General features: G+C 37.0%; 2 protein-coding genes across 3 annotated transcripts; one reads left to right on the top strand and one right to left on the bottom strand.

Moving 5' to 3' along the window:
- The first annotated feature begins 161 nt into the window (after positions 1-161).
- On the top strand, positions 162-2,839 carry LOC111808537 (high mobility group B protein 7). Its single transcript, XM_023694597.2, has 8 exons — positions 162-368; positions 1,057-1,139; positions 1,228-1,276; positions 1,364-1,480; positions 1,595-1,652; positions 2,329-2,373; positions 2,454-2,543; positions 2,617-2,839. Exons 1-8 carry the CDS (start codon positions 253-255, stop codon positions 2,677-2,679), a joined length of 621 nt encoding a protein of 206 aa, XP_023550365.2. The 5' UTR covers positions 162-252; the 3' UTR covers positions 2,680-2,839.
- A 706-nt stretch (positions 2,840-3,545) lies between these two features.
- LOC111808536 (uncharacterized) lies at positions 3,546-13,914 on the bottom strand. Of its 2 annotated transcripts, XM_023694595.2 has the most exons (11): positions 13,772-13,906; positions 13,487-13,690; positions 12,435-12,669; positions 11,819-11,905; positions 11,464-11,633; positions 10,734-10,873; positions 7,274-7,451; positions 6,545-7,139; positions 6,158-6,270; positions 4,025-4,268; positions 3,546-3,904 (listed from the first exon to the last, which is right to left on the bottom strand). In XM_023694595.2, the coding sequence occupies exons 2-11, from the start codon at positions 13,687-13,689 to the stop codon at positions 3,674-3,676; spliced, it is 2,196 nt and encodes a 731-aa protein (XP_023550363.2). In that variant the 5' UTR covers position 13,690; positions 13,772-13,906; the 3' UTR covers positions 3,546-3,673. The 2 variants fall into 2 exon arrangements, with proteins under 2 accessions (XP_023550363.2, XP_023550364.2); XM_023694596.2 differs by lacking the exon at positions 11,819-11,905 and having other exon boundaries at positions 13,487-13,914.
- Between the last annotated feature and the right edge of the window lie 28 nt (positions 13,915-13,942).

The following is a 13,942-nucleotide window of genomic DNA, read 5'->3' as shown; positions in this document are numbered from 1 at the left end:
AGTATGAATTTGGAACGTCGAAACGAAACGGTTCAAAATCAACGGGTGAGATGAAGCCATGTCAGCGATCCTCGTGAAACGAAAGCAAAACGCGGGGAGTAAGGGCGCCAAAATTTACAAAATATTTCCCTCTTTCTTGGTTGTTTTGCTTTATTAACAAAGGACGCTTCGTTCTACGCTGAAGAAACTTCCCTTTTGGCTTCAATTCGTCTGCGTTTTCGAAGTAACTGATTTAGCTGCGGAGAGTAGGAAATGGCCGGTGGAGGATCATCGAAGTCGAGAAAGAGAGTGGAGGCTACTCCGGCCGCTGCCGCCACTACTGGCCCTTCGCTTGTGAGAGCCAAAGATGGCAGTGCTTTTGCTCGATGGTGCGTTCTTGTTTCATTTTTTTTTTTTTTTTTTTTTTTTTTGCTTACATGTTCATTTTGAGTTGCATTGACTGGCTTAGGACTAAAGAGGACATACTTAGGTTGTGGATCTCTGGTATTTTCTTTCTGCTTTCATTTCTACGTTTGATTCATCGGCGTCACTGTGATATACTTTCTAACACTCCGTTTCTTTGACTACTTTAGTTACAAATAGTAGTTTATGGAGTTCATTTTTCGTCCTTAATTTATTGTTCTCAGTTCGTCTGTTAGTTCAGTTTCGTCTTAGAGTTGAATGCACTGTTCGTTTTCTCCATAAACCTTTTCGTTGAGTTGCGTTGGCTGGATTAGTGCTAAAGAGGATGTAGGATGATTGATGAACCTTTTTAATGTTGCGTATTTATACCGGTTTCGTTTTTCTGTAAATTTTACTGGCGTGTTCGTGTTGTTTCCCAACACTTCATTGCTTCGATCATGTTCTAATTAAATTGTGGTTTTAGAATTTTTGTTGTTTAAGCGTTGATAGTCTCTGCTTATCAGTTTGCTTTTCAGTCCGAGTTAGTTACATAGTCGAATGAAATGTTCGTCTTACAGTAACCCGTTGAGTTGCGGAAGCAGCAGTTTTAAGCTTATTATTGATGATGTAAGAAATTAATTCCTCTGATTTGAATGGTCATTTTTTGGCTTACAGTGACGAGTGCAGCAAAAGTGTTCCGGCAGCACTAATCAGCATGCACAGCTGCAGCCTCGACGCCAAAATTAGAACGAATTTAGGTATTTTTTTCGCGTGAATTCCTGAATATTTTGTTTGTTCGTTGAGGTCTTTTGAGTCGAAACTCACATGTTTTTGGTTTCTTGGCAGAGGCTCAGACTGTCGAGAAGCAAACTCAAGCCAAAAAGCCAGCAGAAAAGTATCTTATTAATTTTTTTTTTCTTGATTCTTTGTCTGGTTAAGGTGGTGCTTTAAATTGTATTAACTTGACTGTATCGCTGTACAGGAAAAGATCAGCACCATCAGAACCAAAGGCTAAGAAATCCCGAACGGAGAAGAGAGGGAAGAAAGACAAAGATCCAAATGCCCCCAAACGCCCTCCTACAGCTTTCTTCGTTTTCATGTATGCAATTCCCCATGTCCCTTCTATTTTCAAGTGTTGAATTTATCAGATTACTACATGGTATTATCAAATTTACCTGAGTCTTTGCTGAAATTGCTCATTGTGCTACTTCAGGGATGACTTCAGAAAATCATACAAAGAAGCGCATCCTGATTCCAAAGGCGTGAAAGAGGTTAGCACAGATCCAAAAAAACAATCCTAAGTTTCCAATATAATGTTAGGAATCACCATTCATATGGACCATATTGTCCACATTCATATGGACCATATTGTCCACTTTGAGTATAAGTTCTCATGGTTTTGGTTTGGTTTGGGTTTCCCCAAAAGGGGAAGTATTCTCCACTTATACTCACTCCCAATAATCATTAACAATCCTCCCCTCGAACAAAGTACACTATAAGCCTTCCTTGAGGTTTATGGAGCTCTCGAACATCCCTTTAATTGAGGTTCGACTCCTTTCTTTGGAGCCCTCGAACAAAGTACACTCTTTGTTTGATACTTTAGTCACTTTTTGACTACATTTTTTAGGCTCACAATCTTTGTTTGATATTTGAGGATTCTATTGTCATATCTAAGTTTAGGGCATAGCTCTGATATCATGTTAGTAATCATGACTCTCTAGAATGGTATGATATTGTCAACTTTGAGTATAAGCTTTCGTAGCTTTGCTTTGGGCTTCTTCAACTCATACCAATAGAGATAGTATTCCCCACTTATAAACCCATGATCTTCTACTAAATTAACTAATGCAGGACTCACTTCCAATAATCCTCGACATAAAATAAAATTGTATCAATAACCCAAATCATTGTATCCTCGCTCCTGATTGTGTATTCCAATCTTTATAGGTTGCAAAGGAAGGTGGTGAGAAATGGAAGTCAATGACCGATGAAGTGAGTGAGATTTACTCGCCGTTTGAAAACATGTAAACGTTTTGTGAATCATATCATCTAAACCTTAAAGTGATTAACAGGAGAAGAAGCCATACCAAGATAAAGCTGCTGAGCTGAAAGCGGAGTATGAAAAGGCCTTAGAAGAAAGTCGAAATGCTGAGAATGAAGAAGTAAGATTTAAGCTCTAAAATGTTGAATTATTGTGTTCAATTTTGCAAATTGTAATGTGGGATCTTTGTTCAGGATGAAAAGGAAACAGAAGAGGTTGCAGAGAAGGAGGTAGAAGAAGTAACAGATGAAGAGTAGGAGAGATTCCATGGTAGGCTTTCGTAATGCTAGAAAACAGCCTTCTTCACTGCCTTGTTTCTGTTGTAAATTCATTTAGAGTCTAACTTAGTAAAAATGCTGTTGGATTCTATGGTTGTGTGTGAAGCAATATGGTACAAATGCTAGATTTTTGGTGTTCTGTTTTTGGTCTCCAGTCTATATTTGAACCCATCTTAGTCCAATCTAGTTATGCAGTTTCATTGTTTTAATAATTTGAAATATAAAAAATCTCTAATTAAATATTAAATTATCTAGATTTTATTGCTAAGAAATGGAAAGAAACAACCTAATTTAAGTAAAGCTTTATAGTTGTATGATAATGAGACTTTGAATTCTGAGGTTATGATTTGGGATTGTACTCGATCTCTTTGAGTTTGTCTTTGACGATCATGTCTCATTCTGTCTCAGCTTGGTTTTAGTGCACATCGACACTTTGTGCTACTATCTCTTCCATTTTTTTTACGTGGAGTGTAAATCTATAGTCCATGCTTGTCGTTTCCGTGGTAGAGAGATTTGTGAATGTTACACGTAAATTGGAGACACCAGTTGGAGATTTAGAACAACGAATTTTGGAATCTGAAAATTTGATCACTAAAATTGGCTATATTGTTCATCACGAGAAAAATCGCGATCACTGACCTCGAAACCATCATGTCTTCTCTGGTTATGATGTGCTTCACACCATCAGCTAGAGGAACTGCTATCGGCTGGTCTACCTTCCAAGTTGCACCAAGTTAGCAATAAAAATAAAAAGTAAAATTCAATTTGGCGAATTGAGTTCAAAGTTAGTCATTGTATAAATTCTCATCCAGCTTACCTAGTTCCCCCTTGTGCATGAGAGATACTTTACCACTGAAAATATAAGGAAATGTAGATTTCTCTAGACGTTAATGTGAATATATATACACATACACACACAAATGTACCTTAAATGTGAGAGACGATATACAGAATCTAGAGCCATCAACTGATTTTATGATTTCTTTTTCTTGTTATCATCATGTTTAACAAGCTGAACAGGAGCTGCTGGTATTCTAATCCACCATTCTCTTGCTCGCCTAATCCATTTGTTACTGGTTTCCTTCCTGTATGGCATTTCCCTCGTATACGCCTCGACTAATGCTAACATAACTATGTACTTAAATGGAAGAAATGCAAAAACTAAAGCTGCAAAAACGAGCAGTAGCGCAACCATGTCTGTCGCCTGCAAGGAAGATGCACATTATAGGGATACCGACATGGGATCGTAATTGTTCAAAAGGAATTGGACGGCATAACAAGTTTATATAACTGACTGAATGTTATATTTATAGTATACATATACCTGCGGAAGTACGGCAAATAAGAGGGCTCTTATTTTTAGGAGAAAAATATTCCCATCTTGAATCAAAGCTTCAACTTGAGTGATGACTTCTTGCAAGGTCAGCAGCTGTTCTACAGCATTTCGATTGGGGGGTGATGTGATCCTGAAAGGTTCTAGTGGCTTGCTTTTGCCAAACTGCCTGCGACAAAGCATAAGAACCGCAAGAAATACTAGAATGCAAGGCACAATAAACCTTGTCCAATTCCTGCATTCCACACATCAAAAATCACGTTATCTCCTGCTAATATGAAAAATTTAGCAGACATGAAGACGAAGCTTCTTCAAAGATAAACCAGACACTTGCAGTTGGTTGAAGCATTGATGGAAGAGATGTAGCAACAACTTGTGAACAATTACAGTCATGTTGGAAATGCAGCGTGCGATTCGTCTAATGGACTCACCAAATGACCCCAACTTACTACTAACCCACACCATTCATTGACAAATGAAAAGAGGACACAAAAATTGCATAAAAGTTCCCATATTAGCGTGTAGAGTAGATAAGAGTTACAAAAGAACTATACTAAATACACCAACAAGAAGTGGAGAGTAAAATAGAATCCAAAATTTCATTCTATTCAAGGATGCAAACAGTAAACCTCGATCATCAATCAGTTGCCAGTTAGTTTCTTCAGGGTTGGATTTTTTTTAAAAGAAAAGATCTATGGTGTTTACTTGGCTTGAAATAGAATGTAGTTCCACGAGGAAATAGATTCGCCTTCACCCTCTTTTACATGATAACGGTCAGTTCCTATGATGCTCTAGCTTCTTTGTTATTTTGTAGGAGTTTTTAGTTTGAGAGAAACAATGGGGATTCTTAGAGGAATTGAGATTGAGAAGGAGGTGTGGCCTCTGACCAAGTTTCATGCCTCTTTCAGTGTTAGTTCAAACGACTTTTTAAAATACATTTAGTTATGTATTATCCTTGGAGCCTTTTTTGTACCGTTAGTTTTGTTTGTCTCCTTCTTTTGGGCCTTGTATGCCCTTTTTTATTTTTATAATGTCTCTGTGTGGCTTTCATAAAATTATATAAATGAAGGAACCCAGAGATTAGAGGGGAGACGTTCTTTAGAATTGAAGATCTTGTTGCTGTGCTCCAACCAGATGTGCCAAAGGAGACCACAGGCATTAATTCACAGCCTGGAGGACTTTCTTCTCCTCCTCTCTACAGGATAAAACTGAAGTGAAATTCAACAATTTGGTGCCATATTGATCCAGTTTGTCAGTCAGTTCACAAAGATGAAGGGAGGGGTCTTAGGTCTCTAGGATCTGCATGACTAGGGTTCATCAAAGGGTTGAGGAATTCGAGCAAGTGTAAAGGATACATGTTTCACTTTCTGGGCTTTCTAGGAGTAATTGGAGGAACCTAACAATTAGACAACTTGGAAAGTATCCAGAAGCTTTAACCATAGACTGATCATGAAGGTACAAGAAAGGAATATCATCAGCCGCCTCCAAACTTTTCGGACAAAGAATACAGAAGTTCGGGTTTCTTCACTTGGAGAGCCTCTGACCTCTATCACAAATTGGAGAGCCTTTCTTTAACACCCTTGGCATCCTTTTGTATTTTTGTCATTTCATTTATTTACACAAAATTCCTCATGTAAAAAAGGTAAAAAAAAAAGTCTCACTTTTCTCCTTTGATTCTCTCCCTGGTTTGTTTAGGAGTATAACCATGGGGTTCACTTAGCTAGAATTGATGGGCCTAAGCGGATACAAAATGACATGAAAGACCCTTCTATTACTCCTCAAGCTCATCACTAACAAATTTTACCACTAAAATACATGAAGATTTATGATTATGTGCCCAAAAAAATATTAGTCGTATTAATTCATACTTCCATTATCGCTCATGCTCAAAAGTGTTGAAAAAGTAAATTATATCCATGTAAAATGTCTCGACAGATTGTGAACTTAATCCAAACACAGCCTTCAAACTAATAGGTAAAAGTAAAGACTGTCAGATCAGCATATTAAAGCTTGTATATGCTTGTTTTGGAACACTGTTTTTGTATATCAATAGAGCCCAGCAGGAATCAAATGCTCAATTTTGACCCAAACATGCAAAGTTCCAGATAATGAGTAGCTACTTACCTTATAATAGCATAGCAGAACAACAGTAGAAAAGCTGTTGATTTCTTAGTGTCTTCCCATGAGGCCAAAATCTGAATATGTCTAACCAATTCGAGAAATGGAAACAACAGTTCCTGGACAGACATGAAGAAAGACTCAGCACCAAAATACTATCTCTAAAAAAATCCAATATTTTTCTTTGATTGAATGTCCGAGCATGCAAAAACTTACCACCTAGTAAAAAGATACAAGAAAAGATACTGAAACATGCGATTGATGATAGCAATTGTTGATCAGGAAGATATACAAATCCATGAGTTAAACCAGTACTAAGTTTTACCAAGTTAAATCAGTACTAACATTGATTGAATGTCCAAGTTTATTTTCTCAAGAAACTCAATCGTTTACCTTCATTACTGCAAGATTTGTATCAATACCCTCCACTTTCACTTGGTCAACAGTAGCTTGTGCAGCCTCAGCCCTGCCTGAATCTGATATTGATTGTCTCACAACAATTTCCAAGGGATTTGTCTCACCCGCCCAAATATCTCCAACTAAAACTGCGTCGCCTTCATAAGCTATCTCTTTCTGTAAGGTGAATCCAAGTTGACTTAGTGCCAGAAGAAAAATTGGAAACGATTGTCGTTGCTGCTTTGCAGGTGGGCTCCCAGAAGCATCACGCTGAATACCATCTATATTTATCATCAGCAATCGACTCAAGAGAGTTTCTAAAATTGAATCTCCCCCAGGAAGGCTTTCTGCCAGATTAAAAGTGAGTACAGTTCTGTAATGTGATGAAAAAACATGAAAAGCTTCTCTAATTGCGCGAATTCTGAAAATGCCAAAAACTGCCCTTGCAAGGACTTCGGATTTCTGAGTTTCATTAAGATTGTTTTTCCTGATAAACTTATGTGCTCGCAGGATCTCAAGACAGATATCCAGCCAATAATCCCGCCGAGAACTGCCTTTGAATTCAGGAAACTCTAAATAAACAGGTTCTGTCCTGTAAAGGATCACTAAAGAGTTTAACCACAAAATAAATTATTAAACGTACCCTCACAGGAAGAGGAAACAAATATTAGAATCTAGGGACTAGAATTTATAAAACTACTTAATATCATTCAAGAAATAACATACACAGATGTTGACTTGTACATAACAGCTTTATCAAAGAGACGAGCACCCAATGGTCCTGTAAGTTCAGGTTTTATTCTCTGCTTTGTATCTGCTTCCAGATCATATCTAACAGCTTTGTCATATAAACCAACACCCAATGACTCAAAGTACAAGGCATGACTGGTCAATGTCAACCTCCCTGCATGAAAAGATAAACCAGATCAGACGTGAAGGAAAAACAATTAATGAATATCTTCACCTCAGAATAATCAAGTGAATACTACATCACACAACCTCTCTAAGTTTATCCTTTCAGATTCCTACTGCAAAAGGACGGATATTCCCCCAGGTGGATTTCACTATGTCAATGGAATTACAATTGGTGGTTTTGGCCCAACTTCAAATAGATTTAGGAGTAGTTCTAGTGTGAGTTATGGGGCATTCAAAGTTTTTGGTCCAGTTTAAGAGCTTTGTTGTAACCCTTGGTCTTCCTACATCTTTTGAAACTTTTAAAGCCTTGTCTTCTACCGCCATTTGGGCGATTCACCTTCAAGATTCTAGTGGAACCCTCTAACCATCTTAAAAGACAAACCAACCTCTCTTCTTTATTCCAACGAGAACCAGAATGAGACAAAGTGGTTTTTTTATATTATTATTTTCAATTATTTTAACCAAGCCTTCATCTTAGAAAATGAAAGATACATTAGACAAATGTCAATTTCCACTTTCAAAACAAACTCGTTCACTTTTTTTTGCAACTAAAGTTTAGTATAGAATAGAGAAGATCAAACAATGATTGCTCTAACCACTGCACTTGATTCCAATGCAATCTTAGATATATATATATATATACATGTAAAAGACTTATCACTTTTCTTGATGCAACCAAAAAACTGGAAATGCCTATTTTAGCCGAATGAATCTGTAAACAACAAATGTTACCATATTTATAAAGGGTGGATTACACATGCTGATCGAAGACAAGGCCCAAACAACTAATCCTACGGCGAGCAAAGGTTACCGCTGTAAAAAGAATAAAAACACTAAAGACTGAAAATGAGCTAACCAAACTACTTCAATATTCCACCCAACCAAGAAAAACTCATCCTAGAGTTAAGATGTGAGCTGAAATGAATCTGGAGCATGATAAGGATGGAGATCAGCAACATTAAAAATGGAATTGATGTGTAGCAAAGGTGGAAGTTCCAGCTTGTAAGCATTGGCACCGTAACGCTGTAGGATATGGTAGGGATCAGGAAGGGTATTGCAAGCATCCATGTCTAATACATCACAAACCACTGGTTTTTGTAGCTATTTCCTAGAGACAAAGGTATGGCACTTGAGCTTCTCCCCCTTTCTTTATCCAACTCACCTGATATGGGTATGGGCAAGGTTTAGTTGGGAGATTTAATGCAGTGACCAATTTTCAGGAAACTATATTTCCACGGCTTCCACCATCGATTATGACACTGCAAATCTTTCCATTAACCATGCAACTTGTCCTGAACAATGAGTGCCGCTGAGGGTGATTTAGGTGTGAGGAGATATTTTTGGAGAACACAGGATAACTGGTCTCCCTCGTCTGGTTCAACATAGGAAGTATTTTCATCCAAATCCCCACTGTCTATGAAATCTTGAGCTTCCTCTTCATCCATGACGGCCAGTGTTTGATACTTAGGACATTCATTCAATAAATGGCCCTCCAAACCGCAGCGAAAACACTTTCCCAGAGTTGGTTGGTTATAAGGATTAGTTGACCTATTTATAGATGTTTAAGGTGGATTGGATTCTTTGCCTGCCAACTGATTTTCATTTGGTTTTGTACTGCTTTCTTGATTTTGAAAAGGATAATTCCTTGTTTTGGATGATAAACCTCTTCTATACTTGCTTTCGCCTCGAATATAATATCTTGAAACAGCTATCAATCATCTCTTCGATTGCTGTGACCAAAGTGATGGTGTCAGTGAGAAATCCCAAAGGTTGAAGTTCAACCTTTTCTTTAATATCAGATTGCAATCCTCCCACAAATCTTGCTATCAAATGATGTACGTTTTCTGCCAAATTTGTTTTAGCCCCAAGTTTATGGAAATTCTCAACATATTCTACCGCTGTCCGAGTACCCTGCCTACAATTCTGATACTGATTGTACAGATTTGCTCGTATTTGGTGGGCAGAAATAGATCTCACGTTAATTTCTTCGTTCTTTTCTAGGTCTTGATAGGTCTCTTACCACATCGACGTTGGTTGATTTCTAATCACTCCCACCAGGCTGAAGATCCTCTCCTCAATTTGAGCTCAATAAGTTGCACTTTCTTCCTTCCCGGCATATTAGCATAATTAAAAGAAAAATAAACTTTCAAAAAAGTTTTGATATCCATTTTACCGTTGAAGGCAGGAAGAGTTTCATTTTGTATTCGCGACCATTTCTCCTTTCTTCACCTATATTGCTTGTGTTTTCTTGATGAATCCAACACACAGTTGAGCCTCCTCGGTTTTACCTCTTCTCTCTGTTGTTCTTGCACATTTAAAGGCCATTCTTGAACCAAATCTTGGACATTTCTTGGAGGTGGTCGTTTGGGGAATGCCGGAAGCTCTCTTCTTGAACTCCAAGAGCATTGTTAGCTCTTTCCAAATGCCTAGGACATTCTCTGCAGTCCCTATTTCACGCCTGATTTTGATTAAACGTGAATTGTATGTTGAGTCATGGTAACCATCATTTGATGTATCTCACCAACAACTTTCTGTAGATTATCACATTGTTCTTCAGCTGTCGGCAAGCAACCGGCCATGGAGGTTGGGGAGAGGGTGGTGGAAAGGGCCACTTTGTTGTCGCTACCACTGGTGTTGTCTCCACCCGATGGAGCATTTGACTTCTTGGCAGCCCCAAGTCCAAGGATCTTGGAGCTCTTATACCAAATACGACGTAACCGAAAAGCTGGATGTCTTTATTAGCTGAATGAATCCATAAACAACAAAGGTTCCCATATGCATAAAGAGTAGCCTTTGCATGGGCTGATCAAAGACAAGGCCAAAACAACTAATCCTACGGTAAACAAAGGTAACCCACTGTAAAAGGAATAAAAAACACAAAAGACTGAAAAGGAGTTAACCAAACAACATCATTTCTCCTCCAATTTCAAAGCACCAACCCTTGAGTCGTTTACTAATCAAATAACAAAGAACACACTTTCTACACTAAAACTTCTAAAATTCATAATCCATAAAAGAAGCTCATAATATGCAACCTACATGAGATAAAATCTCCAACGAGAAAAGTATTCCCCCTTCCTAGTCAATAAACATATATAACTTATGGAACTTGCGTCATTTATATTTTAGCAGAAAAGGAAGGAACCTTTTAATGGTTGAAAAACTACAATCGAGAGAAGGAAACTTGGATCGTAAATTTCAATCTTCAATATCTAAACTGAGGTAATTCAATCTATCAATCTTGGATTACATTTGTAGGAACAATGCTCACCAGGCCATGCAGAAATGCCAATATGCTGAAGAACTGGTTGAGTGGGTACTGTACCATCAACTTCAAGGACAATTTCTCCTTCAGAAAGATGAAGATTTCCAGTTGATGGGTGCAATGCATTTTTAGTTGCCTTAATAATCCTGCAAAACATACATCGTAATAAATTTTCTCTAACAGTACGCTAGTCCACAAACTAATCTATTCTGGAACAGAAAAGTTCACGATCCAGAAACAGATAGGTCCCATCGTTAGACTTCTTCATTAACCATTTGAAATTGACTGCTTAAAAAAATTAAACATAGTGCAGTAGTTGCAACATGTTTCTGTTACAAGGTGAAATTATCAAAAACTTCACACAAGCTTGAATCAAATAGCCTGTACATTAAGAGATAATCATTCGAACAACGCTGCAGAAGCATGAACTTATGAACTAAAGCAAATCAAACAATACTTTATTGAACCAAACACTTTGAATCCAAAACTAAACCAAAATCCACCTTCACTAAAAAACAAAAGACTAGTATGGGAAGAACAAGCTTCCAAATACAAGATCCTAAAAATTAAGGTGTTGTTTGATAACCATTTCGTTTTCTGTTTTGAGAAGAACAAAAAAATGTAAAAACACACATTTAACAGCTTACATAATTAAACATATAAAATTTGAAGAAACAATTTCAAACACATTAATAAAGATCACACAATTGTCATTGCTAACGAAGCAAATTCTTACTTGTCAAGACTTCTTATATATTTGTCGAAGACAAGATAATGGAGTCGACGACCTGAAGAACTCGTAAGTGAATCAAAAAGATTGTGAACAGTTATGATATCTGCAAGAGCAGTGCAAGCAGGAGCTATCCGTGCAAAAGCTTCTGGTCCAACAGTTTTCTTGTCATCAAACTGATCACCATGATATAAAAGTTTTAAAAACTAGTACCTCAGAAGCTTAGTCAATGCTAGCAAAAAAGAAAAAAAAGAAAAAATAAAAAGATAAAAGAAAAATGGTTCAAAGGTACCCATCCTAGACATAAGATAACATAATGTGCCTATCAAGTTGCAGATAAGAAAACCAGAAAATTATTAACCTGAACAGCCATGTTTGTAGAATTCGAATAAAATAGTGACCACTCTTCCTTATCCTCTACTTCCTCATTACTGCAAGAAGCAGTTTCCTACAGTTGGAAAGAGGATTTAGAAACACAATCAATTCCTTCTCTCCCTCTTTTTCTACTATTTTTGTAAATGAACAATAAAAAACTAAAAGTTAAGACCATGTTTGATAACTATTTAATTTTTAGTTTTCCATTTTTACAAGTTAAGCTTATAAACACTACTTTTACCAATAGTTTTCCTGCTCTATTACCTATATTTTGAAAACGTTTTAAAAAACCAAGCCAAATTTTGAAAACTAGAAAACATAGTGTTTAAAAATTCGATTTTGTTTTTTTAAATTTAACTTAAATTTAAATGTGTTTTTAAGGAAGGTGAAATGCTTATCAAAAAAAATTGTGATGAAAAAAGCTTAATTTTCAAAAACATAAAACTAAAACAAAATGGTTATCAAATGGGAACTAAATTATCCAAATTCCACCCCTACACAATCCATCCCCATCCCCACAAGAAAAAAGAAAGATGCATTTAAGTGATAATCTGACTCTATCTTACTAAATATCAACGGAGTATAATGGTAGACTGTCTCACTTGCGGTAGTGGTTCGCTTTCACTACCAGGGCACTCCCAAGCAAGCATGATGTCATATGCCAAGCGACGGAAATCCTTGTTGCTTAAATAATCTGGACGTTTACTCATTGAATACAATGTTTGGTATGAGCAAAATTCCAACAAACTTCTAGAATAAGTTTCGGGTTCCTTATTAACTCCAGGTAACTCTGAATCAAAAAGTTGTTGCATTTCTTCAGTGGAAATTTGAAGAATCCTGCATTATAGAAATGCCTTAGCCTTTAGATGCATGAAATGACAATGTTATAAAAGCTGAAGCAAATGTCCAGTTCAATGGATTGCACTATAAATGCCAAATCCAAACTATGCCTTCAATATGACATATGAACATATCCTTAAAGGCACTTAAAGTAGTGAAATCCTCTGGGTAAAAATTTGTAAAGTAAATTCTTTACAAAATTATAGCCTATTTATGAAGGAAAGATAAACTCTTTTTTGTTGCTCTAAAACAAAGCATGTTAACCAACTGCAATACAAATTTCAAATGGAAACGAAACTAGATTTCGTGCAATAATGCAATAATGCAACAATAAATGAACAAGATTTTTAGAAAGGGAAAAATGAACACACTATTTTGGTTTAATAAGTCAGGAAAGAATAATAGGAGGTGATTAGTTTGATAGATATGCTTAATTTAGATTGACGGGCATTGCACTATACTCGCATTATTGTCCATGGAGCATGAGTGAAGTGATTGATTGTGGACACACAAGTTCTTCCACAGTACTAAAGAATCGTTCATTAAATCACACATTTGAACAATTTTACTTAACAATTTCACCAGCATGACACCATTTTATCGTCGCACATCACTAACAGTCACAGTATCAGGTAGCAGGTCGTAACCTAACCAAAGTTTGAAGTAAAAAATACCCGTAGATATAGTAAGACAAAGCCTTTTGCGTCAACACTACAATTCATGCGAATTCGAGCAAAAATACACACGATAACAGCAAACAGAAGAAGTGACGAATACAAAAATGAAGACAACTGGAAAAAATGAGGAGAAATACTTGGAGCAACGAGCGACAACAGAATTTGCGAAGGGAGAGAGTTGAGGGATGGATTTAGGAGAATCGGTAGGGGATGAATCTTCATCATTCTTCGATTTCTTGCGCTGAAAGATGGATCTGAAAGTGTTTGGTTGGTTCTTCATCAAGGTCTCGATCATTGTAGCCTTCGCTTTCTTCGGCATTATCTCTTGGACGCCAGTCATTCTTCCAATATATTAATTCGAACCTATTGAACGAGCAATCACAAATTCAAGAAACGGATTGATCGAGAGAGATGATTCGTACCCTGTTCGTACTCTACGTTCCTCCGTTCAGCCTCACGTTCTTCCTCCTCCAATCCTGTGCCCTAATTCTCGACGTAGAATCAAAGAAAAGAATAACTCCAAATTTCATCCTAGGGTTTTGAATTTTGAATTTTGCTTGGGTAAGTTAGCTGGTTGCACGATGAAACATTCC

Source organism: Cucurbita pepo, chromosome 13 (assembly GCF_057944985.1).
Source record: "Cucurbita pepo subsp. pepo isolate OVF chromosome 13, ASM5794498v1, whole genome shotgun sequence".
Classification (NCBI taxonomy): Eukaryota; Viridiplantae; Streptophyta; class Magnoliopsida; order Cucurbitales; family Cucurbitaceae; genus Cucurbita; species Cucurbita pepo.
Note: the sequence above shows the minus strand (reverse complement) of the source record. Positions and strands in the feature narration are given on the sequence as shown.

Bases quoted from the DNA above. Each gene is read 5' to 3' on its own strand.
- LOC111808537 (XM_023694597.2), top strand. From the start codon at position 253: ATGGCCGGTGGAGGATCATCGAAGTCGAGAAAGAGAGTGGAGGCTACT. The intron at 1,277-1,363 runs GTATCTTATTAA...ATCGCTGTACAG, and splicing joins GCCAAAAAGCCAGCAGAAAA to GAAAAGATCAGCACCATCAG. The intron at 1,653-2,328 runs GTTAGCACAGAT...CAATCTTTATAG, and splicing joins ATTCCAAAGGCGTGAAAGAG to GTTGCAAAGGAAGGTGGTGA.
- LOC111808536 (XM_023694595.2), bottom strand. From the start codon at position 13,689: ATGACTGGCGTCCAAGAGATAATGCCGAAGAAAGCGAAGGCTACAATG. The intron at 12,670-13,486 runs GTATTTCTCCTC...TCTATAATGCAG, and splicing joins GTTGTCGCTCGTTGCTCCAA to GATTCTTCAAATTTCCACTG. The intron at 11,634-11,818 runs GTTAATAATTTT...CATGGTGATCAG, and splicing joins CTACAAACATGGCTGTTCAG to TTTGATGACAAGAAAACTGT.